At 48.0% G+C, this 25,970-nt stretch overlaps 2 protein-coding genes across 2 annotated transcripts in view; both read left to right on the top strand.

The window, feature by feature from the left end:
* LOC135818043 (uncharacterized) overlaps nucleotides 1-2,433 on the top strand; it is a 5,841-nt gene extending 3,408 nt beyond the window's left edge. Inside the window, exon 2 of the mRNA XM_065331365.1 lies at nucleotides 107-2,433. Coding sequence (XP_065187437.1) covers nucleotides 107-2,037 — 1,931 coding nt within the window. The 3' untranslated portion in view covers nucleotides 2,038-2,433. The remainder of the gene's footprint in view (nucleotides 1-106) is intronic.
* Nucleotides 1-25,970, top strand: part of LOC135818042 (uncharacterized) — a 167,121-nt gene that overhangs the window by 126,810 nt on the left and 14,341 nt on the right. The window contains exons 6-7 of the mRNA XM_065331364.1: nucleotides 11,845-11,928; nucleotides 23,254-23,275. Of these exons, the coding sequence (XP_065187436.1) occupies nucleotides 11,845-11,928; nucleotides 23,254-23,275 (106 nt within the window). The remainder of the gene's footprint in view (nucleotides 1-11,844; nucleotides 11,929-23,253; nucleotides 23,276-25,970) is intronic.

Below are 25,970 nucleotides of genomic sequence, written 5' to 3'. Positions count from 1 at the left end.
TGCTGCTGCTGTGGCTACTGGTATGGCGACTGCTACTGCTGGTGTGGCTACTGGTGTGGCTGCTGATGTGACTGCCGCTGCATTATTGTTGTTTATTGCGATACAGCTGCCGTGGCTGAGGACATCATTGGTGGCAAGGACGAGGCCAGCGTGGTACGCATGCGTATGTACCTTGTCGGCAAGTACGCTACAGGAAAGTCCAGCTTTGTCCGGTCACTGCTCGGTGAAGAGTTCATTGAAAACGCGGACAGCACCGACTCCATTTCCATCCATCGATCCAGACTCAGAATGCATCTCTCCTCTTCAACCGCCACAGGCACACAAGCAGCGGCACAAATTCTTGTGGACGACAGTCAACATAGTTTCTTTGCCAATCTTCTCACAGCTCGTATCCGATCATCTCTAGATCTGGTCAAGAAAATCAAGGAGGCTCCAGAGATACCACAACCATCTGCATGGTTCAAGCTCAAGAAACTCGCCACGTCCCTACTTCCAAGTACTGCTTCGTCTACTTTCCCTACTGCCTCCGCTACCGGCACCGGAGCATCTGCTGCATCCTCTATCAACAATGAGTTTGCCAATGTTCCCCACGCTGATGAACTGATCAAAGTAGCACCAGATGTTATCTCTCAAGTTCGCTCGTCTGTCGGCAATGTGGATAACAGTTCAAATGAAGTGGAAGCAGCATATGCGTTTGTTGAGCTGTGGGACATGGGTGGACAGATGCCGATGTTGGTACAACAAAGCATCTCGTTTTCAGTTTGTGACAGCGTGTACATTGTGACTCTTGACATGAGGTGTGACCTGGATGAGGAGGTAACGGAAGACGTCTACCGCTTTGATGGTCAGGAGATTGTAACTTGCACACCGTTACCAGGAATGACGCAGGCTGACTACCTTCACATGTGTCTGTCACTGATTGCTTTGCAGCATAGGGCAGACACACACACTGACCAGCAGCAACAGAAGCAGCAGCAGCAACCAGACACAGAGACGGGTAAGAACAGTAGCAGCAATGGCAGCCACCATCATGATGAGAGTAGCACAGCCGTCATGGTTGTTGTTACACATGTGGATCTTGTCGACGACAACCAGATGGAGAAGAAGAAGAAGCTGTTCTTCAATGCCGTGTCCAAGCTGGCTGAAAGGGCCGGACCCAAAGTCAAGATCTGTGGACCCTTCTTTGTTGACAATCACCGTCTTCAAGATCGAGTATCGCGCCACAGCCAGCTCGCAGAAGCACAGCAAGAGCTCTCTAGAATTGTGTCTGCCTTTCCCGTCCAAGCAATTCCCTTGATGCAGGTGAAGATAGAAGAAGCTATTTCTCTCCACCATAAGGAAATGCTGCGCTCTGCAAAGGCAGGGTGCAGTGATAAGCAGCAGCAGAGTTTTGTCAGCATGGTCTACCCCCAGTTTGTAGACTTTTGTCGGCACGTTAGCGGCAAAGATCTCTCGCGGACACAAGTGTCTGATCTACTGCATGACCTTCAGCAACATGGAACAGTATTCTGCTGTGACTGCCCGCATCCAGACACTTCAAGTGTCATCTTCCTGGAACCTCAGCAGCTGCTACTCAGCTTTGTACGCTTGATGACCTTCCCTCTAAAGGAGACAGCTTTTCCAAGCACCTCGGCAACATTAGTCAAAGATGTGAAACACTTTCGCTGCACGGGAATTGCCAGCGCTAGCCTAATAGAGAGAGTTTGGTATCCACTAAGCCATGTTGTTCAGCTAGCCCTCTGCAAATCCATGTGTTACTTCAATCTGGCAGCAGAGCTTGAGCCCACCAGCAGCACAGCCACCAGCAGCACAGCCACCAGCAGTACAGCCACCAGCAGCACAGCCACCAGCACTACAGCTTCCAGCAGTACAGATACCAGCACCGGAGCGTGTGGCAGTGGAGTCGGCAGCATTAGCAGCAGCAGCAAGAACAGGAGCAGACAAGGCAGATCTCTGGTTGTCACGCCAGGCCTACCCGACCTCTTCATCCCGTTCTGTTGCAATCAGGAAGCAATACGGTTGGTTTTGGAGGACTAGTACAGGTACGCTGTCATCTCCTGAGGTGGTGGGCGAAGCAGCGAAGTGAAACGAAGGAAGATAGAACTATTAGAAGGCATACGGAGGCACCAAAACCTATTGCCTGTCACATACTAAGTGCCATTTAGGGTTGACAGCTGTCAGCTGACAGCCTCAAAAATTTGAAAGTCTGCTCAAAAAACTCTCGATCAGAACTCTGCGCACTCTCAAATGGAGCGCACAGTAAAAAACTCGGCGACGAAGATCGCTTCGTATCGACGCCCTGGACTGAATTCGGCACGTCCAACAAACGGAATAGTGTTCTCTGATGTATTCTCTACGTGCTGGGTATGGTCGCGTTTAGTTGGAAGCTCAGTGCATCACCACTTTCGATTTTGAGACTTGGCCGATGGACTAAGATGCAGAGTGCAGTCAGTGCAGATCTTTTGTATCCTTTTGTTGCAGATGTTTCTATTTGCATGCAGAACGGTTCACGTGGTCCGCAGCGCTTGTGCGGCTAGCGCCGGCTGCTAGTGCTACCTCATGCAGCTCTCTCAGGGCTTGAAAGTGCTACGTCACAGCATAGCAACAATTTCAAAAATTCAAAAACTGGATCCACTTGGATCCAGTTTTTGTATGGATCCAAGCACATTTCAAGCGGTCTTACCCACAGCATGGTGATGTAGCCAGTGAAACTGACTGATTTGGCTACTGGAGGCGGGGTTACAACTGGTGGCGAAATAAAAGTCGTGTCTGCTATACCACCTACACTGTTCGCACGCTTCGTCTGCTCAGCACTTGGTGGTGGCTACACGATTCGAACGCTTCACGTGCTCAGCTCATCAGTGCTTCTGTGGCTGCTTCTGCTAGCTACACGATTCGCACGCTTCGCGTGCTCAGTCACATGTGCAGTCAGTAGGCGTATAGGGAGGTTCTGCTCTACGTTTTGGGAACGCGACGCAAAGAATCACGCGAACTTTCTTCGCGTTCCCGTAACGTAAAGAAATGCTGTTCTGCTCTACGTTTCACCTAGAGAAGTCACGTGGAATGTGTACTGGGAATTTCCCCTTCCATATTTAGCAGTTTTCTGCGTGCAGTTGATCGATACCCAGCAAATCCGTACGCATTTTCTCTGCGTGTGCCACAACGTAGAGAACCCCATCTCCGCGTAGAAATCTGGAGCCAAAACACGCGAAGCCGTAGACTCTATATATGATCTAACCCAGACACCTGCTCTCTACGTGATTTCTCCACGTTTCACGATAGCAGAACCTCCCTACTGCTTCTGCGGCCGCTAGCTACACTGTGCTACACTGTTCGCACCCTTCGCGTGCTCAGGGCAGCGCTGCTCCGCAGCGCTTCAGCGTGACATATACCTGTATACACACACACGTCACAGGTGCCTCTTCTTTATATTAGTAAAGATACACTGTAGTGCAGCTTACGCATGGTTGATCACACAGTGAGCAATGAGTCCTGGAGGCACGAAACCTACGTCACAATACCAGCCAAGTCGTGGATGAGTGTCCGCCTATGCACCAGACACTAACTGATGTACAGGTATCAGTCAGCTATGTGAGTATCATCAGCCATGCATCTACTAGGCCACGTGCGTAAAGTATAGATGATGGTGGTGAGAGAAGCATGGCTCTTTGCCAGTCTGATCTAAAGCCAAGATTAGAATAGAATTACTTAGAAGAAGGAAAGGACCAAAGTTTTACACCGCAGTATGCGTTGTTGTCCACTAACTTATTTCCAAGATGATGTAGGGTCAGAACGTGTAACATTTTCCACAATATTCACTGATGATACTGACATTCAACGACCTGACGTTTGCCTCGATCACGTCTTGGATACACTGACCAACAGACTTCCAGCTGTTCATAAAATTCCATTCATTCAAAGAAAGAAAAAACTGTGAAAACTGAACAAGTTTTCGTCGCACACATGATGTCATTGCTTTCACAACTTTGACAGGAATCACAGGATCTAGATCATAGACGTGTCAATGAATAGAAAAAAATTATCGAAACGCCAAGAAAGAATCTGAAGAAAAAGACTCAATCCTGTGTTGCCATGTTGGGAACTGAAACCCAACACAAATCTAAGAAGATGGCAAGTACAGGCAGTTGGCGCAGAACATTGGTGGAAGTCAGCAAACTTTCAGCTTGCAGAGCATGTGTTCCGTAGCATGCACAACCAGTCAGGATTTCAGACGAGAGTCGATTGTGTAGCTTGTGGCTCGATGTAGCTGAACTCCGGCCTCACTGAGTGCCGGGTGGGCTGCGAAAAACTACGAAAAACTACGGAGCTAAAAAATCTCAAACCTGCCAGGCGTCGTAGTTGGGTGAAGCTATGTTAGTATCACCAGCCATGCATCTACTAGGCGACGTGCGTAAAGTATAGACGATGGTGGTGAGAGAAGCATGGCTCTTTACCAGTCTGATCTGAAGACAAGATTAGAATAGACTGATTACTTAGAAGAAGTAAAGAACAAAGGTTTACACCGCAGTATGCGTTGTTGTCCACTAACTTATTGCCAAGATGATGTCGGGTTAGAACGTGTGACATTTGCCACAATATTCACTGACGATACTGAAATTCAACGACATGACGTTTGCCTCGATCACGTCTTGGATACACTGACCAACAAACTTTCAGCCGGTCATAAAATAATTATTAATTCCATTCATTCAACGAAAAAAAAACTATGAAAAACTGAATTAGTTTTCGTCGCACACATGATGTCATTGCCTTGATAACTTCGACAGGATCTAGATCATTGACGTGTCAATGAATGAACCAGTGAGTCACTGACTCCATTGCAGGGAATCGTTAGTATTCAGTAGCACTACAGTCGTTCCTCTTAGACTTTAATCCAGCACTTTATAAACCAGCACCCTCTATAAACCAGCACCCTCTATAAACCAGCACCCTCTATAAACCAGCACCCTCTATAACCCAGCACCCTCTATAAACCAGCACCCTCTATAAACCAGCACCCTCTATAAACCAGCACAATTTTCAGTTACTAAAAATGTCCTCTTCATGCACATTGCAGGAGTATATCAGATTTTCTAATCCAGCACCCTCCCCAACCCAGCAGAATTTCCGTAGCACAAATGGTGTGGGATTATTCAGGGACCACTGTACTACAATTATGGTCTTTATGTATGTGAGCCTTTCCTGATACGTTGAACATGTTTTCACGATGACAGCGTGAACAAGGCGGAGAACCTACTGTATGAGAAACAGTGTTCATAACTGAAACCATAAACTGGTTGGTAGAGTCTCGGTCTTGCGACCATTTCAACCACGAGATCAGTGAATATTCCTATAATGCCCCCCCCCCCCCCCCCACCCCCCTTAGAGTAATGAGTGTCTGAACAGGGGCATAGCGACCGGTGTATGGTTGCAGTGAGCCTGGAGTAGTGTTTTCCCATACAGTGGGTAGTCCACCTTGTTCACACTGTCATCGTCAAACTTACATACTACAATCAGGTACGTGTAGTTACGAAGTTTGTGTTCAAACCACACTACCCAGATCTGTTCATTTCCAACAGCAATGGCCAAACAGGAATGTCGTGAAATTATGACTCCATACCAGTAAAGAACGTTTCTCCGGCCATTTTCAGTCTTTAATTTGGCAAAGATTTGAAATCTGCCCAAACTCTGTAGAGTGAGTTAAGATATTGGGAAACGCTGTCCAGCTGTACTTATACTACATGTACATGTATGCTCCCACGTTTTGCATCGGATCAAATGGCCAACATTATTTTCACGCTTTAAAGTTAAACATATACATGTACTTTTCGCACATTCTCTGCGCCACAATTATGCCCCACCGCATATTACTCTCGCTGCATACTGCTAGCAGCGTGCAACCTTCGTATAATTTACGTCGCTCTCGTACTTGGCACTTGCCAACTCCGCGGACTGATCGCTGTCTCCATTCTCCCCTGTCCAAAGCCCTTCATTCCTTTAATTTCTTGCCCGCCGAGCTTCGCGAAATCCCTTCTCGTACTCTCTTCAATTCTCCCTCACTCTTTCTCCTCTCTCACACTATTATCTCTTACTGGCCACTGGCTATCGTGAGAATAAAGATTTGAAACAACAACAGCAGCAGCATCAGTAGCACTAGCACTAGCAGTAGCATCAGCAGTAGCAGCAGCAGCAGCAGCAGCAACAACACCAGCAACAGCACTCCAACACACCATTTCACGCCAACACATAGTAGTCTACATGTATTAGACCAGCCCTGTTGATCCACGATCACCCAAATGTACAGTCTGTTGCTGAGTTGTACACCAGACCACACACAAGCAGCTACTACAGTGTCTACATTGTCAAGTTGCTCAGTGACGTCATGTCGTTATGACGACACGTGTTTGGCAACAACCAGTTATAAATTATTAGAATTTCACGACAATCAGATTGACAACACCAACACCACCCTGGTCTGTATGGGACTGTGCCCTAAGACATGATGTCATCAGCTCTTTGTCCATATTTGATGAGAAAAGCGTAGCATTGAATCGTGATTGGTTCCAGGTAGTGTTGTTATGTGGTAATGGGGTAGGTCCCCCATTATGTGTGTAGTCTACATGTGTGAATGTGATTCTTGTCACCAATGACCAGGTAAACAACACATTTGTATGGTCTCGGTCTGTGCAGAGCGCTAGCGGGACGACATCGTGCGGACGTGTAGCATATCACGTGACAACACGCTGACACACACGCAGTGCTGCGAACAAAAGATGCCTGCATGAGTTCGCGCTAAGGCACACAGCCACAAAGCTAAAGCAGTATTAGTAATGTATGAGTAGATGGCCGTCCGTGGTCTGCCAGACAGTGAGCATGTCCTGCCATTTACCACATGCATGTGATGCATGATTCGTTCAAACATCAGATCACATCGCTATTTGGTCAGCACCGCTCAGTCATCCATTTCTCAAGGCACAGTCCAGTTGTCCGTTTTCGTCTCCCTGCCTATCTCTTTTGTTTCAAACGTCTTCTAGTGTTGTTGAACAGTCCCTCTGACCTACCTTTGTTAGTGGTGCATTATCTTTTCCAGTCATTGTTACTCTTTCTCTCAACTAATAATCAGTCTGTAGTGGCTACAACGCTCTCTCAGAGAGTAACAAGTTCAGCACAACGCTCTCTCAATGAATAACAAGTTCTGCACAACGCTCTCTCAGTGAATAACAAGTTCAGCATAACGCTGTCTCAGTGAACAACAAGTTCAGCATAACGCTCTCCTTCTCTCAACGACCTACTTATTCCAGTCAGCCCACTCAGCCAACGTTTGAAGAAGATCTTTAAAGGAACGGACAACTCACTCAGTAAGTAAAAATACAATCATGTGCTATAGGTCTATTTGAAATCCCCCTACAGCAATAGTATCACTGATATTGCACATTGTGACTATGCCTACTCCAGAGCTAGGTCATCAGGCTGAGTGACACGGTTGAGAGCTAGCGTGTGTGCACATGCTTGGTAGAAATGCGTCAGGTACTGCACTGACTGATCTGGTTGACATAAAGGGTGTATTTGCTAACGTTAGCGACTGAATCATTCGATTCACTCCCTGACCTTGTTCTCGCACTGAGTGCTACATCTTATCGGTCTAGTTAGCAACTTAACTGTGGATCGTTCAGTAGCGGTTCATGACCTGTAGATCAAAGTCCAAAGTTCAAACAGTGAGTTACTCCTTCGCTACACCATTCCGTCAAGCAGCTGAATACCTTCTTGCAGGCGTAGGCCCTCCGGACTTCCGCGTCAAGTTTCTTCTTTTCTCTTCACTGCTACTTGAAGGCAAAGTTTAGCAAACGGCAAGGATGACTTTCTTCAATTCAGCTCTTCCCTTTAGACTCACTACTTGTAGTCATGTTCGTCTATGAGAAGTTCAACGGTGACTTTATCCGTATGGCAAGTTAGAAACTGAATAGACCATTTTCAGAACTCTCAATAGACCAGAGAAGTTCATCATGTTTCCTACACTTAGCGAGAAAGAAGAGAAAAGTAGATCGTTTTCACTGTCATCAACGTTTCTCCAACAAGGAATGTAAGTTACAAATGGAGGCACTCCATCTCTTTCTCTTCGTCTACTTCCCATATTTTCGTTAGTAATGTCGTCTCGTTGGTCTCCACCTTTGTCCTTGTCTCGTGTCGCAACGTGACGGCCATTCAGGGACCTACTGATTGACCTCTTGTAGACGAAGTACATTTTAGTTCTTTGTAACGAAGGTAGACTTGACGAGCAAGAGGATGTATAGATATTTCTAGTTGCGATCGACATGAAGATTGTTCAAATATCAAGTGTTTGCTGTTGTAACTGTCCGTGCTTGTCAAGTTGAAGTTGAAGTTGTTCCATTCATTTTGTGTGGGGACCTTTCTTCGAACTGGCGTTTTCTTCTTTGTTGTCAACGGTACGAGAGTTGGAGTTGTTTGAGGTGGAGAGCAGTATTCTTTCGTTGATAGTTGTCGTAGGCAGTTGTAGTAATGAGGTGTAACATTTGTCGGTGGTTTCTGTGGTTTTGCTGAGACGGGTAAATTGCATTGTGTTGCAGTGTGTTGTGAAGATGTCCCCGTGATGTCGTTCATTGATCGTCTTCACCTTTTTCAGCTACTGACACAGTCATTGACTGACGTAGCTGCACGTCAGTGGACGTGGGGTCAAAGGTTATTCCACTCTAAATATGGTGTGGTTATGACGTCATGATGAGTGTGTATGTGTGTGTGTGCGTACGCATCAGTGTAGATGCAAGTATTGACATGTGAGATCAATCTTGTTTGGATCATTGTGTATGTCATAGTATGGGAGTACTTGTTGTCTTTCTTACCTCTTATTTTCTGTCCCCTTGTCCATCTGTATGTGTGTCTGTCCGTCTGTTCGTATCTGTCTGTCCATCTGCGTCTGTGTGTGTGTGTTTGTGTGTGCATGTGTGATTATCTGTGTCGTGTGTGAGCATGTGTGTGGCAGTCTGTCTGTCTGTCTGTCTGTCTGTCTGTCTGTCTGTCTGTCTGTCTGTCTGTCTGTCTGTCTGTCTGTCTGTCCATCTGTGTCTGTCTGTCTGTGTGTCTGTGTTGCGTACGCATTGTCCCTGTACAGACATGTCCAGTCAAGAAGTAGAAGGGTTTGCTCGAGAGGTGCGGCGACGGGGTGCCACACTGGAAAGTCTTCAGGCTGCTGTGCCTCCTGAGCAGTCGCAATTGTCCTCCACATCACGTAAAGTGACATGGACACCACCATCATACTCATACCCATTCTTTGGGACACGCTGCTACTCAATGGGAGTAAGTAGAGTGTTGCTGTACAGTGTGTGTGTGGGGGGGGGGGGGGGGAGTTTTCTGTGACACCTGGTCTTCTTGTCTGTACCATTGTCAAGTGATTGTTGACCAGTGGGAATCGTTGGTGTGACATACCTTTACAAGATGTGCAATTGCTGCAAGCTTCTCTCAAGCTGGAATAAAGTTATGGCAATTTGTCTGGTTTGGATCGCTGACCCCTGAGGTCAATCAGTAGGTTTCCTAACTCCTGATGGCATTGTACTGAGAGTATTGTTGCTGTCGTTTTTGTAATTGTCAAATCGTTTTTTCTGTTTTTTATATCACACAGACAATGCTCCTTTTTGTGATCTGCTTGGAGGGTCCGCATCATCTTCATGATGAAATCCTCTGCACTATTGTACACTACATATTTAGTGTACATAGTGTAGAGATGGATGAGCAAGACAAAACTGTAAGTTGTTGTGTTCTTGATTGTTACAAGACTCAGTACTGTTCAGGTTTGTCATGGTTGTTCTGTATGTCTGTCTGTTGTCTGTCTGTCTGTCTGTCTGTCTGTCTGTCTGTCTGTCTGTCTGTCTGTCTGTCTGTCTGTCTGTCTGTCTGTCTGCCTGTCTGTCTGTCTGCCTGTCTGCCTGACGCTTCGCTCCTGTGTTTCTGTATCCCTGCACTGTAAATTGCATCCGTCTGTCCACATGCCCCAAGACTTTGCGTCATTGGTATGTACAACTGACTGGGTGTCTGTCATGTGTGTGTATGTGTCTGTCACGTGTGTGTGTGTGTGTGCGCGCTTGCGTGTGTGTGTGCGTGCATGTGTGTGCGTGTGTGTATGGGTGTGTGTGTGTGCATGCGCGCATGTGCCTGTGTGTGTGTGTGTGCGTGTGCGCGCGCGCGTGTGTGTGTGTGTGTGTGCGCGTGCATGTGTGTGTATATGTATGTGTGTGTGCGCGCACTTGTGCCTGTGTGTGTGCGTATGTGTGTGTGTGTGCGTGCGTGCGTGCGTGTGTGTGTGTGTGTATGCGTGTGTGTGTGTGTGTGTGTGTGTGTGTGTGTGTGTGCGTGTATGTGTGTGTTGTGTGTGTGTGTGTGCACGTGTGTGCGTGTGTGTGTGTGTGTGCGTGTATGTGTGTGTGTGTGTGCGTGTGTGTGTGCGTGTGTGTGTGCCTGTGAATTTGTGTGTGTGTGTGTGTGTGTGTGTGTGTGTGTGTGTGTGTGTGTGTATGTGTGTGTGTACAGTTAAACCGGACACTACTGCACTACTGTGCAATGTATGGAAATGATCGACTAGCAAATATTCTCATCGGACGTGGAGCTGATGTCAATGTGCAGGACAGCGGCTTCGTAAGAACTAGTGATAGTTTAGAGTCTGGTTGTCTCAACTGAATTCTCAGTTTGTATGTTCCTACATGTCTATCTGTGTGTCTCTAAGACAATCTGTTCATTGCTTCTGCATGTGTGTCCTTCTGTTTGTATGTCCACGTGTGTATGTACATCTGCATGTGTGTACATGTATGTGCATGACGATGTGTGTGTGTGCGTGTGTATGTGTATGTGCGCCCGTGCGTATGTGTGTGAGTGTGTGCGAGCGCACATGTGAGTGTGTGTGTGTGTGTGTGTGTGTGTGTGTGTGTGTGTGTGTGTGTGTGTATGTGTATGTGTGTTGATGCGTTTGTTCTAGTTGTCCAGGTCTGTGTCGGTGTGTGGTTGTAGTAGTTAGTGTAATGGTTGTATAGCAATACTCATCACATTCTCTCTTTCTCTACACTACAGGGATGGACTCCACTTCACTATGTAGTCCACAATGAGAAGATGAACGTTGTCAAGGTGATGCTGTCACATGACAGTGACGGTGTCACCTTGGATACCACACTGCGTGACAGGGTAAGTATTTGATAGTGTGTTGTTGTGAAGTGAACAGTTTCTACTCGTCCTTCTCACCTGTCCTGCCTCTCTCTCTCTGCCCCTTGCTCTCTCTCTCTCTCACGACTACCAGTACCACAACTCTCCTCTCCTCTTGTCAGAAATGTGTACCAGTTGTACAATACCGTATTCGATGACATCATGCGTACAATATCGCCACGTGGTCATATTCACTCCGTGGTTCAATTTTTGAAGAATTCGAAATCAGTGTGTGAAGGAGTAGACTGTTTGATGGTGTTTGTTGGAACGAGTGAGGAGTGAAGGGTTGTTGTTATTGTAACGAGTACGCAGAAGACATGCAGTTGTTCCTGACGTGGAGCAGGCGCTGTGGACGCCTTCCTCTCGTCGTGGATATTTTCGTTCGAGTAGAAATCTGTAAAACAAATTCAAATTTGTCGAGGTATGAACTGGAGTTTTTGCTGTGGATGCATGGAGTAGCAATGTTGCTGAGGAAGGAGAGACTTGTTCTGTACATGTAAGTCGTCTTGTGGAGAGATTGATTTCGCCTCGTTGTAGATTATGTCCTTGGCCTTCGTTGTGTTTTCGTTTTTGTAAAATTGGAACGAATTTTCTCAAAATTGATTTTCTGTTGTTCCTGTGATGTGTTGCTGAGTTACTCAGGGAGGGAGAACAGCGTTGGACCTAGCCAGGGAAAGGAATCATGAGGGATGTGTGCAGTTGCTGGTGGATCACGAGAGTGCGAAGGTATGTACAGTAGACTTGACTGTGAGTGACTGAATTTAGATGTACTGTGTGTCTACAGTAAACATTACAGCGTGTCATACATTTGATTGGTTGAACTATGCAGTGACTAGGTGTCACGTGAGTCACGTGAGGTGCACCTACCACCATCATGTCCTACATTTGTACAGCTGTCCATGAGATCAAGAGTACATAAACACGAGAGTGTGTAACTCCGCTTGGTCTGGCCATGGCGGAATGTTTTGTTTTGTTGACTTTTCTGGAGATGATGAGTCATACCGTACGGGGCGTGTACTACGAGTCTGTGGGCGCGTGAGCTTGTACAGTTTTCATTAGGGGTCGTCGCAAAAGGTTTTTGTTGTCTCTGAAACGAACATTCGTTTTTGGGGGGGGGGGGGGGTGTAGGTTGTGTGAGCCAAAATCACAACTCGACTGACACTGTACATTGTACTTGTATATGCATGCGATTATCGTCGTCCAGCATAGCAAGCTGCGTTCGTTTCAGAGTGGGGGGAGGGGTCCGAGTACGAAATAACGATATTGTCTCCATGGTCATAGCCAGCCTGAGATTGAACGGGGGGGGGGGGGGGGGGGGGGGGGGTGGGGGGACTATTAGGGACCGTTAGCAAGCCTTGAAACGTCAACGGGAACGAGTTCATCGTAACGCACGTGAAACACGGCGTGATTGAGGATTAGCTTCTCGCGTTCACAACCCGTCTACGCGAGTCGGCTGCTTTCCAGTTTCAAACAGTTTTCTGATATCTTACTGGCAATTGTTTTTGCGAACTTTTCCTTGAGAACAATTCTCAGCCTGACTTTTTTTTACCCGAATGAAAGTGAAAGAAACCCCATGACACCCACATCTCCGATGGATTGGTGCAGCAAAGGGTTGTGTTCACGAGGTCCATGCCAAAACATAAATGAGCGAGCAAGCTGAAGTTTGTCTTGAACAAACATTAATTTTGGCACTGTGGTTACCCTCGATCCTGTCCTGTGTCATGTTAGTAACGGTTATGCCAAAATCAATGGTCCTACTGGTTGTTTGGTACGTTTCGCCGTCGTATTTATTCCAACAAGAATGGGCGAGACATTTTCGCAATTTGAAGAAAATCGCAAAGACCAAAAGAGGCGCGATTTACGGTGCTATTCTCCGCTTCATGGTTGAATTCGCACGTACTTGACTAAAACCCACTTGTTGCGGTCATGGCGAGTAGACCCCTCCGAACTCATCAAACACGAGTATGTTTCGCGTGGTCAGGACGGGACTCTAACCCAGCTCCCCCTTCGCGTTGCAGTTTCACGGCTTGCTAATGGTCCCTATCACATGGCATTGGCGGGTTTACGGGGGGGGGGGGGGGGGGGGCACGCTCCCACCCCCCTAAAAAAATTTCGACCTGGGTTTGAAAAAACACCAGGCTGCTACATGCACCATGTGCACAGGCGGTAGACTCTACGCGGTGGGAAGCAGCGTCCAAAACCGGTTGCATGGACCGTCGGTGTGTGAGCGGCATTGATTGCACTGTGAAAGAAATGATCGACTCTGTACGAGCTCTATACTTTTGTACAGATTCCAGGACGCGCTCGATGCGTCTTGAGAAAGGCGTGCAGTGATGTGCTGAACGCAGCGCTGCCCAAGTGGGAAAAAAACCAAAGCTTGTGATCGTCAAGCGCCTCTTTTCGCAACGGTGTACAACGTTGTTTTGAGGATGATCCCCTCCAGATTCGAATCGCGAATTGGTTGACTTGAAGACTTTTCTGCGAAGTCTCAGCGACATCCATGGACCAAAGAAGACAAGCTCTGGCCAGCAGAGCCTTGATGGATTTTTGCAAAGCGTTCTTGCGACGGCGCAATTCCTGTTCCAACAGGAAACAGTGGGAGTGATCAAGTCGTTGCCAGTTCAGTTCGGAACGAACTGACATTCCGCCCGACGCGGAGGTACCAGTACCGGTTGTCAGTGAGCAGCCAAAACATGATGAAGAACAGCATGATATGCTCCAATAAAAATTGGGCAAGGATGCACTGTACAAGTAACATGACTGATGATTGTACAATGTACAGTAGGTATCGGTTATAGCGTGGGTGTTTGAAAAACGACTTTCTTTTCTTATTTGCAATATTTCTTACTCGCGATAAGTCAAGTGTGACATATCAGATGCATGTGCGCAGATACAGGATGGTCATCATACATACAACGTATCTCTGCTGTGCATGTGGGTGTTCATAGTCCCATACGCTTGCCATGTGGCTATGCAGCATGAGATACATGACAAGAACAGTTGAACCTGGAGCACTACAATGCAATGCGAGTCGGAGCAGAACTGCATTGGACAGATGTTATTACTACACTCATCTACAGGCGATACACTTTGTACCAATCTGGTACGTTTTGCTACACAAATTCCATTCTTAACCCTTTATGTACTGATTTCCAGCACAGAATGAAGCAGAATTTGAATTTTCAGCACAATTTTCACCTTCAACAGGCTATAACTTTGGCCTCCTTCGCTCCAATTCCACAATCTTGGGCTCTTTGGAAAGCTCCTGGCGAGAGCAACGCGAGGATACCAGGGTCCATCAACTAGCTGCCACAAATCAGGCACAGGAACACATCAAAGTCGTCTCCAAGCCCAATATGCGAGCAAATTTCCAGATCAACGCCATTCCACTCTCCTCTATCGCAGAACGCTCAAATCTTTTCGAGGCGATTCAAACTACAGCCAACTACGTCATTATCATGTGCTGAGTTGGTCAAAGAGCACACGAAAAGGGATTTCCCCCTAAAATGGCGAAGAGATCGATAAAAAATTTGAATTTGCCGATACAAGATACGGCGCCCAATATCTCTGGATTCGTACATCGTAGCTCTTCGGCGATTGTTGCATTGGAAAGCTTCGAGTTTCCGCTACTGAATAGACCCTTCGATTTTTGAATTCGGACAAGACATGATGGAGTTACGAAGGTTTTACGGATCGATCATGAATCGATCATATGTGATCGATTCGTGTACACACCGTACATAAAGGGTTAAGCTGTGTTCACAACTGGCGCGTGTACGCGTGAAACCACGTGTTTGTGCGTATTTTGCTGGCTTTTGGGGCGCCATGCGTACGGAAACGCGTCGGAATGGAACTTCCAACATGTTGGAATTTTCAACGCGTATCAGGCACGTACCAGCGTACATGCCAGTCACCTTGACTGGCGGGGTCAAAAAATTAGTACTCGAAGGTGTCGCACGCTCTAAATACGACTCGGATTGCTGGTTTTTTTTGAAAGCCTGAGCGCGCGTTTGGGCACGCATGAACCGCAAGCGTACCGCGTACACGCGCCAGTTGTGAACACAGCTTTAGGACCGACATATTCTACAATGCGATTACATTGCTTGTACTTCCTCCGCGTCATTAAAATTGTCGCTGCGCACATCGCAATGTTTGTGACTTGGCTCGTCTTAGTCAGACTGTCGGAATCAGACTGTCGGAATCGCTGTTTTCTGTGTTCGAGCATTGGTGCGACCCTTCCTGCGCAATCTCTACTTGTTACTGAAGCCGTGGTGGTCTCGGACTTTGTCGGAGCTCTCTTCCGCACCAAGCAAATTCATCGTGCTCTGCACTCTTCCGCCCCAGAGCGCATATCGTTTTTCTAGAGTTCGTGCCGTCCCATATCGTTCGCGTGGGTATTTATCAAGACTGCAAGCTCGGGTATAAGAATCCTGGTATCTCTCCTGAATACGAAATGCTGAAGTTGACGATTGCAAGAACAAAGTGTTCTCTAATTCCTAAAATGCGCTACTTGTGTCGCATGTTGCTACGAAGGTAGCAAGTCTGAAAACACCAACAAAATTAGCGAAGCGCTTGCCAAGGAAAGAAGTTGCGGAACTACTTACCCTATCCCGCTGGATGGTCGTTACAGTGCACTTGAAAAATGCTAGCTTGCCTTCATCGCCTGCCTGAAACGCCACCTGGAGGCATGGATCGCTTGAAAACGAAGTTTCTTTACCTGAATTTGAACGCACGTCTTGTTCAGCACATTGTTGAGTGCTGAAGGGCCTGCCCTAAACTCTGATGAAGACGTCGACCTTAGCTGCAAGTGCAGCGAAGCGGGAGGCCACAAACTAAAGCTTGGTCCGTCGACAATGCCCTGCCTCAATTTCTAGCTGATTTCTTTGCCCTTCGAGTGGACAAAATAAATTCGAAAAATCGCTCTGGGAAGCGGCAATTTTAATGATGCGGAGGAAGTAAGAACTAATGTTCACTTGAAAGTTGAACCCATGTTATGATAATGAAAATATGAGAGTTCATTCTTGTAAGTAGTATATTCTTTTACACGACCACGCTATAACCGATACGCACTGTAGTAACTGAGCATGAGATACTTTAATCTGTATAGTGTAGGTCTGGAAGAAATACCTGGCATGTAATCATTTTGTAATGTTGGATAGCTAGAATGCGTGACATAGATCATTACAGTCATGTGCACCATGTCATCTCCCCGACCGCGACCCTCCTCAGCCAAATCCTGGACACGCCACTGCATCATGGTTGTGGATATATGGGGGGGGGGGGATGAATGCAGCCATTGACCTAAACTATATCCTATTCTGTGCACCAAGCGCTAAATTTGGTGCCGGCCGGCTTTGTAGGGTACCACTGCATTTGATCAACCAGATGCCAAGTGCATTTGATAATTGGGACCATTTGCAAGCCGTGAAACTGCAAGACGAATGAGGAAACTGTGTTAGAATCCCATCCTGACCACACGAAGCACACTGGTGTTTGATGAGTTCGGAGGGGTCTACTCGTCATGACCACAACGAGTGTTTTTTTTTTATTATTCCAGTGCGTGCGATTTCAACAAGGATACGGAGAATGCACAGTAAACTGCGCCTCTTTTTGTGACTTTTCTCAAATTTCCAAATGTTTCATGCACTCCTGTTGGAATAAAGTATGATGGTGAATATACAGTGTACGAAGGCAAGGCACTTTCTCACTAGACAAGTGATGTTTGCTAATACTTGGTCCGCAAATCACAATTGGCGCTTATCTTCGCACTAGATTTTTCGGTGTTCTGCCTGTGTCACACCACATGGAACCACCGATTCACCATCCGAACATAACCATAGACCATTGCATCCGACAACATGGCAGCACAAACCACCACAGAAGTTGTGATCGGTTCGTTTGAATCTTTTTGACTGGAGCTGCCACCGACGAACACTTCCGTCACCGCAATAAAAGGCTGCAACCTCCGCTCCAGTCCGTAAAACAGGTCAGGATGTTCACACTTCAAAGCGATGGCGAATATAGTTTCTGCCTGCTTCCAGCTGTCTGGTAGCAAGGATGGTTTTCCGCGCGGAGGTATAGAAAAGCTGAAAAAGCGCATCGCTAGCTTGAATTTGAGTACTCGCACTGTACAGCGTCTAGTGAAGAGTTATCACCAGCAAATCACCGACGAAGAAACTACAGATCATATCGACATCTCCAGAATACGAGACCAATCCGGCGGACACACTCTGAAGCTCACAGACGACCTGGAAAAGGAGCTGATCAAAATAAACACCAACTCCTGAAGGAAACTCTCGTGCAAACGACTTGCAGGGATCTCACAGAAAAGAGCTACGCCTGCTCTAGAGTCAGTGCGACACTGGTGCAAGACGTTAGGTGCAGTAGGCACAGGTGCTCTATTAAGCAGAAGCTATCACTGCACTACAAGCACCAGCAGCTTGCGTGGGTGCTGATCAGTAAGTACGACAAGTGCAAGAGGCGATATGAAAAACTGACAGTGATGTGCTGTTGCCTTTTTGTTTCAAACAAAGGCATTATTGAGACGAACGGGGATAACACATACAGCCACCACACGGGTACTCTCACTTAGCTTCTGAGCGGCAAGTAAACAGGCACGACAGGTGACTGGCTTTGAGCGTGAAGTGGAACAAGCTATGAAACGTTCAGCATATGTCTGGATTGAATGTTTTGAGCTCATCCTCCAGCGACGACAGTGGCGAGGAGGACGTGTAACTTGCTAGGATTTTCGGCTGAGTTGCTTTCTGACATGTAAAGTATCATGTACATAGCGTTTTCTGATCGTGGCATGCTTCAAATATTTGTATTTTTGTTTTGCGACAAGAGTGAAGATAAGTGCCAATTTTAACTTGGCGGATCAAGTAGGCCATTCACACGACGTCCAAACTCAAATTTATCGTACATTTCCAAGGATATTAATTTTACTCGCATACGATAAACTTGGACACACGCTTGCAACTGATTTTTGAACTTGGCCGGGGTCCTTGTGCTCACGATTATACTTTGCACACGAGCAAAAGTGCCGGTGTTGAAAGTGCACGCTGCAAATGTAGTGTGTGGGATATTTTTTCAAACGGGAATTTAAGAATTAAAAACCCAAGCCCACGGGTACACACCCAGGTCTGCGGGCATACCTCTGCATACGCACACACACACACAAACACACACACACACACACACACACACACACACACACACACACACACACACACACATTCATGTGCACAAACATACTTGCAGACAATCCCACGCCCCGTCTGTGCGTACAACGACGTAATCACGCACGCACTCACAAGCAATCAACACATAGGTTTGGGGGTTGCCATGACTTCAATTTGATTAAAGATTTTAAATATAATAGTATTTGATGTTAGACCAGAGGGCGTACAAATGGCCGACGTGGCCAGCAACCTGCCCGCTGCATGACTATAGCCCGACCAAGGGCGCATGATTATAGCCCGACCCAGGGCGCATGATTATAGCCTGACCCAGGCCGCATGATTATAGCTTGACCGAGGGCGCATGATTATAGCCCGACCGAGGGCGCATGATTATAGCCCGTCCGAGAGCGCATGATTATAGCCCGACCGAGGCCGCATGATTATAGCCCGACCGAGGGCGCATGATTATAGCCCGACCGAGGCAGCATGATTATAGCCCGACCGAGGGCGCATGACTATAGCCCGACCGAAGGGGCATGACTATAGCCCGACCGAGGGCGCATGACTATAGCCCGACCGAGGGCGCATGACTATAGCCCGACCGAGGGCGCATGACTAGAGCCCGACCGAGGGCGCATGACTATAGCCCGACCGAGGGCGCATGACTATAGCCCGACCGAGGGCGCATGACTATAGCCCGACCGAGGGCGCATGACTATAGCCCGACCGAGGGCGCATGATTATAGCCCGACCGAGGGCGCATGATTATAGCCCGACCGAGGGCGCATGACTATAGCCCGACTGAGGGCGCATGACTATAGCCCGACCGAGGGCGCATGACCATAGCCCGACCGAGGGCCCATGACTATAGCCCGACCGAGGGCGCATGACTATAGCCCGACCGAAGGCGCATGACTATAGCCCGACCGAGGGCGCATGATTATAGCCCGACCGAGGGCGCATGATTATAGCCCGACCGAGGGCGCATGGCTATAGACCCACCGAGGGCGCATGATTATAGACCCACCGAGGGCGCATGGTTATAGACCGACTGAGGGCGCATGATTATAGCCCAACCGAGGGCGCATGATTATAGCCCCACCGAGGGCGCATGATTATAGCCCCACCGAGGGCGCATGATTATAGCCCCACTGAGGGCGCATGATTATAGCATAGACCGACCGAGGGCGCATGGCTATAGCCCCACCAAGGGCGCATGGTTATAGCCTCACCGAGGGTGCATGATTATAGCCCGACCGAGGGTTCAAGAATATGCGTAAAGCCCAATCGAGGGCGTGTGAAACGGCCGCCGAGGCCAGCAACCTGCCTACCGAAGCCTAAAGCATACCGCCCAACCGAGGGTGCACAACGGCCATCGAGGCCAATAGCCTGCCCACCGAGGGCTAAAGCAAACGTCCCGCCAAGGGATAAAGCGTAGTACCCACCGAGGGCCAAAGCATGCTGCCCACCATGGGCCGATTATATACTGCCCACCGAGGGCTAAATCATACTGCCTATTGAGCAAACGAATAGCCACCGAGGCCGACAACCTGCCCGCCAAGGGAAAAGCATACTGCCCCTAGGGCCGAAATTATACTGCCCATTGAGGGCAAACGAACGACCACCGAGGCCAAGAACTCACACAACTGCCTGGCATTAGGCGTCACACCACACGCATACGATATGATGCCCGCTTGCACCCAAAAAAGTGATAAACCTAGAAGGCATGGCACCCCCACTACGGAAGGTGTATTTGTACCCTCAGCATTATGCCTATGCATAATCATATGATGCCGCCGCTACCTCATGAATTGCTCTGACCAGGGTACACGGTACCGGCTAGCAAAGCAGTATAAACTGTGGCTTTCACAGTATTCACGAAAACTCTCTCGCCTCTTACACATCCGTATATTCTCTTCCTACACAGGCATATAACCTCATACAAGCTCGCAAAGAACGCTCATACACACACACACCACCCCGCACACACCTTCATAAGCACACACCAGCGTTCTCTCGACCGCCTCGCATTCATGTGACAGAGAATAGATGCCCGTAGACCACCACAAGCTGCTCGTGTGAGCTCACTTACTGGCCCGATCGTCGCCAACACCGCATACAGCTTGTCGGCCTAGAAAAGCACATACCGTACCAGCGAACAGGCCATCTTGCCCCGCCCTGATGGCTGCTTTCGCCTTAGCCACTCTAGCAGTAGCCACACACTCTCACCACCCGTACTTCTGCACCCCATCCATCACTTCACACGATAGCATACGCGCCTGCCACGTGCACATCCACATATGTACAGCACGCAGCACACGTCCATATCCTCACCACTGCCATACCTGCGGACTACGCACTCACACTGCTCTAAGATGCTGGCGTGGGCCCACATACCAATCACTAGCACTGATACTGGCCTGGGAAAGCGCAAACGTTGGCCATCAGTTCCAGGTTAGCTCATTCTATTGGCTACTAGCCTGCCCGGCGCTGAGCCATGCATAATGCGCCTCCAGATCACATCTGGTGCGTATGCACGTGCAAGCTGGGGATCCAAGCCATAGAGCACTTTCCTCCTGCCCGATTTATCTTGGTGGGACGCGTGGCGGTTGTTGGCGCAAACTTGCACAACATTGTCAGCGAGCCTTTGAGCACATTGCGTTTGTTGGCCAAGTTTCCCCAAAAAGAGAAGGGCCCAGGTAACACTGAACGAGGCGACGGTAGTAGACTGATGGTCAATCCAGGACAGGGTGGGTTGCCCACGCTATCAGCCAGCATACTGCAGTCCTGGCGAGACAATGTTATGTGCATAGCGTCAAGATGTACAGCGTCTTATCACCATATTGAGGTGCGATCTCACTCTCGGCCAGCAAACCATAGAGTTGACGCGGGCGGCCACCACGCGAATGAATAGTTAATGACATGCTGAATGCAAACAAAACTAGACTCCCGAACAAAGCGTCGACCAGCGAGTGCAGAGGCCGGTAGTGACTGCGGAGCAAATGGAAGCACAAGCCGTAATGCACTGATCGGGCCTCAAAAGGAGCAGGCAGGCATTTTTTGTTCAACACATGCTTGACAGAAAGATTAGCATGGCAGGCACAGATACGTCGGCATGAATGCGTGCGTGCACCCGGCAACAATGACTTGCCCCCGGCGGGGCAAGGGTAGGTAGTGAGTAATGACCAACCATATCAACAGAAAGCAATTTGCTGCCGCTATTCGATGTCACCCACAGGCGACAGTGGTGTCAGAACCTGCGGGGCTGGGTGCACCAATGCACCTTGTAGTGGGTAGTCAGAATTCGGAGGCATTGAAAACTGCTCTCCGTTGGTTACGTGGTATGTCGAATGTTCCCCACCGCACGCCCGCGCAGCAGCTGGGGCGTCTCGTCCCCTCGGCGGTAGCAACAGCTGCTCTGCCAACAGTGATCCAATGGACAAGTATCATCCCGACTGATAAATGGTCTTCCGGATGATCAGCTACGCTATCAAGTCTGCTTTGGAGACGCAAGGTGAATTCGGAACTGCCCCCGAGATTTCTGATAACGGTGGCCACGATTTCTAACGAACTGCTCTGGCCCGCATAGCAGATGGGCCATCTCGTCCACCCAGCTCTTTCAACACTGATACGACGAACACGTACGGTCCTGAACGACAACTGGGGTTAAGATGATGATGATGGGCACGGCAAAACTGCTGCACTAGTAACAGGGGAAATGTGTAGCCACTCCCATGCCAAACTCAAAGTCGTATCCGCACGGCCCAGCAGATAAATGGATAGGGCTTCACCTGTCGCTCTTTTGCCAGAGTTGGAGCTAAATGCAAGCACTATGCTGGACGTGCTGTGTACAATGGACACTTGGAAATCACTGCGACGACAACCAGCTGCAGTGAATTATTCCAGTTTGCATCTTGTCTTGAGTATCTTTGCGACTTGTGGCTTTAGTAAGTGAGTTGAGTTTGATATCTACTACTGTGATACTGGACACTGGATACTGTAAGTCTACAAATTATCAGCACGTTTTAAATTTCAGCATCCGCAGGCCAAAATCCTTTTCGGCCCCATTAAAATTCAGCCTACACAGCTCCTGCCTGTATATCCTGTCATACTGTATAATGCATGTCACAATTTCAAACAAATCCATCCTGACAACTCTCAGCTCGATAGGCTCATCAGGGCCACTTCCATGTCCTTTACAAACTCTCCTATCATGCCTTGGAAATGCCACAACAACTCAATCTAGCATTTTTTCAGCTTCTTGCTCAAACTCAACCGATTTTCACGATTCTTACTGCTCTGAAAAGCTGAGGTCCATGCACTTTGTTTATGCCCATCAGGCGTGCCCCGTGCTAAAGGGAAATCCCCTGGTATTTTCAAAATATAACACGGTCTGAAACCAGAAAATTCGGGCTTACCCTGTGCCGTGAGTGCCTTGTTCATCTCGTCGCCTCTAGGTTCATCTTTATCCTGTCATCTTTGTCCTGTCATCTTTATCCTGTCATCTTTGTGAGGAAAAACCAACATCTATCCTGTATATCACAGTTCATTTCACCATGGTAGTAGAAGCCACACCGACATTTATTTTGGGGGGGATTACGAGTGCTTAAATTGCGGCTTATGTTCCGGAAAATACGATACGGAACTAAGGAAGAGAGAGAGAGAGACAGAGACAGGGACAGGGACAGAGACAGAGGGAGAGGGAGGGAGAGGGAGGAAGGGAGGGGGAGGGAGAGAGAGAGAGCGAGAGAGAGAGAGAGAGAGAGAGAGAGAGAGAGAGAGAGAGAGAGAGAGAGAGAGAGAGAGAGAGAGAGCATGTTAAACACATATGTGTGATTTGTGCCTCTGTTTTTTCTGACTCTCTATGAAGGAGACCAAGCAGCTGCAGGCAGGTAAGTGACAAATCAATTCTCAAACTTCTTTTCCGCCAAAAAGTTACAAGTCATGACCAGTGATGCACACGAATAGTCGAATAGTAATAAAGTTGGTTTGAAGAGCTGCACAATCATGTTCTATGTGCGGCATGCATGCTAGTTTTGCACGAGTGCATGTGGACCCTGCGCTAACGGCAGTAGAGCTATGGCCGCTGCTCACGGCTGTGCCAGCACAGGCATTTATAAATATGGCGTCGTTCCGTGCGATTTATGTAACATTGTACGAATAGTGCAAATACGCGATGAGTTTGCGTTTTTGGAAGAAACTCATGTCGCTCCTCGCGAGGTTTCACGATTTGGGAAGCGAATCCAAGAAAAAAGTTTTGAAAGCGCTTGAGCGAGATACTCGACTTTTAGGTAATTTGAGAGAGAAAAAGGGTGGGAAGGCGTCCTGGCCTGCCCAGTTAACTGTCTTTCCGCTTCAAACTTGCTCAAAACTACTCCTGGTAGTCCAGAGATTGACCGGCCATGTGATTATCGGCCTCTGCTTGGCGTGCGCGCGCGTGTACAATATTCAAATTGGACATTTCGTACTCGTTCAACGCATAATAGGAGAGATATCACAATTTCCAGCTCACTTGGCCGGCTGCTGTCTTCTTCTACAATATCCCACATTCCAACTAAGCAATTTACAGCAGGAAGCAGCCTTCTAGACTCAACAGCAACTAAAGGGCCATGCCATTTGTCTTCCGAATCATTAGAAAGTAGGTTCCTGACCCGCCTCGCGAACTCAGAAGTTCATGCGCGAACAACAACGACACTCAGGGAAGACAACCAGAGGATAGTCCTCTACCTGGGAAAATCGCAATCTAGCCTGGAAAAAATCCAGGAAAGGCTTCTCGGGGCCGAGTTTGACAGCGACGACACAAGGAGTTCTTCAGAGTGACGCGAAAGTTGCACGACGCAGAACTAATGTTTCTTGAAGGAAAGGCAGGCATGTGAGGTACGAGCGGAAAGCTTGAAACAAGACGCACGTGATTAGTGTGTTCCCAAGGCTGTCTGGGCTAACCAGTCACCAAAATCCACGGGAAACCATGGCCTATTTGTGTTCTGGCGATTTGAAAATTCAAATTTTCTTGCCATTGAAGCCCGATCGAGACTTTCGGCGGCCATATTGTAAAGTGGCGTGAAATCGCACAAAAAAACAGCCGTGTGCTACAGATTACAGTTCAGCGGTTACCGTACGTGTACTTGCCGAATCCGGCCTGTGTGAGCGCGCGCCAAACAGTTAGTAGTAGTAACAATACAGTGGCGGCACTGTAGTACAGTTGCAAAGGACACGTGTAGTTGTACGAGTACAGTACACACACTGTACTGTTGCGAAGTGGGAACCCATAATGCCTTCTTCTTTACTACTTTAGTTCGGTCCAACTCACCCCTCTCTTTCACATTGAAGAACCGCCTGGACATCCAGTTTGTTTTTTTGTGATGGCTTCTGGCACAGCTGGTCGTAGCAGCTCCGTTTAGGAGCACTCCGAGAAAGTTGATGGAGGCGCAAACGTTGAATGCAAACTCTGCGAGACGAAGCTCGAGTTCAATGGCTCGGCTACGAGCTCAACGCGGGAAAATCTTCCCCGATGGCATGTTACTTGCTCGACGGCTGTAGCTGCCACGAATGCGAAGGTGTCCCAGGCGAAAAGCGCAGACGCAATGCGGAAGTTTCTGGGCCGTCAACAAATTTCAACGAATACTAGAATATTCGTGGTTGAAAGATTTGATATTTGATAGAGTATTCGTTCTTGAAAACTGGGTTAGTGTGCATCACTGGTTGGAATACTATTTAGCATCCAATCCCTCACATATTCACACTCAGTCAGGGCAACAACGACTGGCTTTGGAGACAATGTGTTACTTTGAGTAACTGGTCTCGTAATGCAAGAGCTCGAAGAGCTGGCAAGCAATGCTAGGCCGCTAGCAGCAAATTGCTCATGATGAGCAGCAACTAACGAAGCAAATGTCCAGTTGGAAGCAATAGAGCTGTATGTCCCCAAGTAGTACCATTAGCATGAAGATATGATGGCAAGGTTCTAGCCAGGTCAAAATAGTAGGGGGAGGGGGCATGGGAAACAGTTACATTTTGCATTTTCCGAATTTGTCTTGCCATGCAAAATTCAATGTACGGGGCAAACCCCCGACTTCACAACAGACAGATGTGCCTTTATGAACCCTCCAGTAGTGACTATCCACTACACTTTTCGTTGAATGGCATCAAAAAAGCCCGAGGGTAAAATAGCAGTGTTGCAGCGAATATTCGAATAACTGAATATCTTCGATTTTTGCGCTGCACAGAATATTCGAACATGCGAGTCAGAAGTCGAATGTTCGAAATGCTACACTTTGTGTACAACTTTCCGTACAGTGGCTTAATTCGCTCATCGCAGCACGCTCGCTGCGTTCTTGCATCGTAGAATGTGCAACAGTCACTGCAATTGAGCAACAAACGACACCGTCAACATATTGTCGCTTGCCGCTGCTGCTGCCCAGTTTGACTTACGTGCCGTTTGTAGCTTGCACCTTCGCAAGAAATACTTATGTTCTTCTTCGTAGTTTGTAGCAGTTCCTGGTTAGTTTCGAATCGTATGAGTCCGCTTTGCTTAGTTTCGAGTCAGTAGAAATTCGTGATGTCGGATCGTAAAGCTAGCTCCACGTGGGA

The sequence above is a fragment of the Sycon ciliatum genome, chromosome 5 (genome assembly GCF_964019385.1).
Source record: "Sycon ciliatum chromosome 5, ocSycCili1.1, whole genome shotgun sequence".
Classification (NCBI taxonomy): Eukaryota; Metazoa; Porifera; class Calcarea; order Leucosolenida; family Sycettidae; genus Sycon; species Sycon ciliatum.
This window is presented reverse-complemented; position numbering and strand designations above follow the sequence as displayed.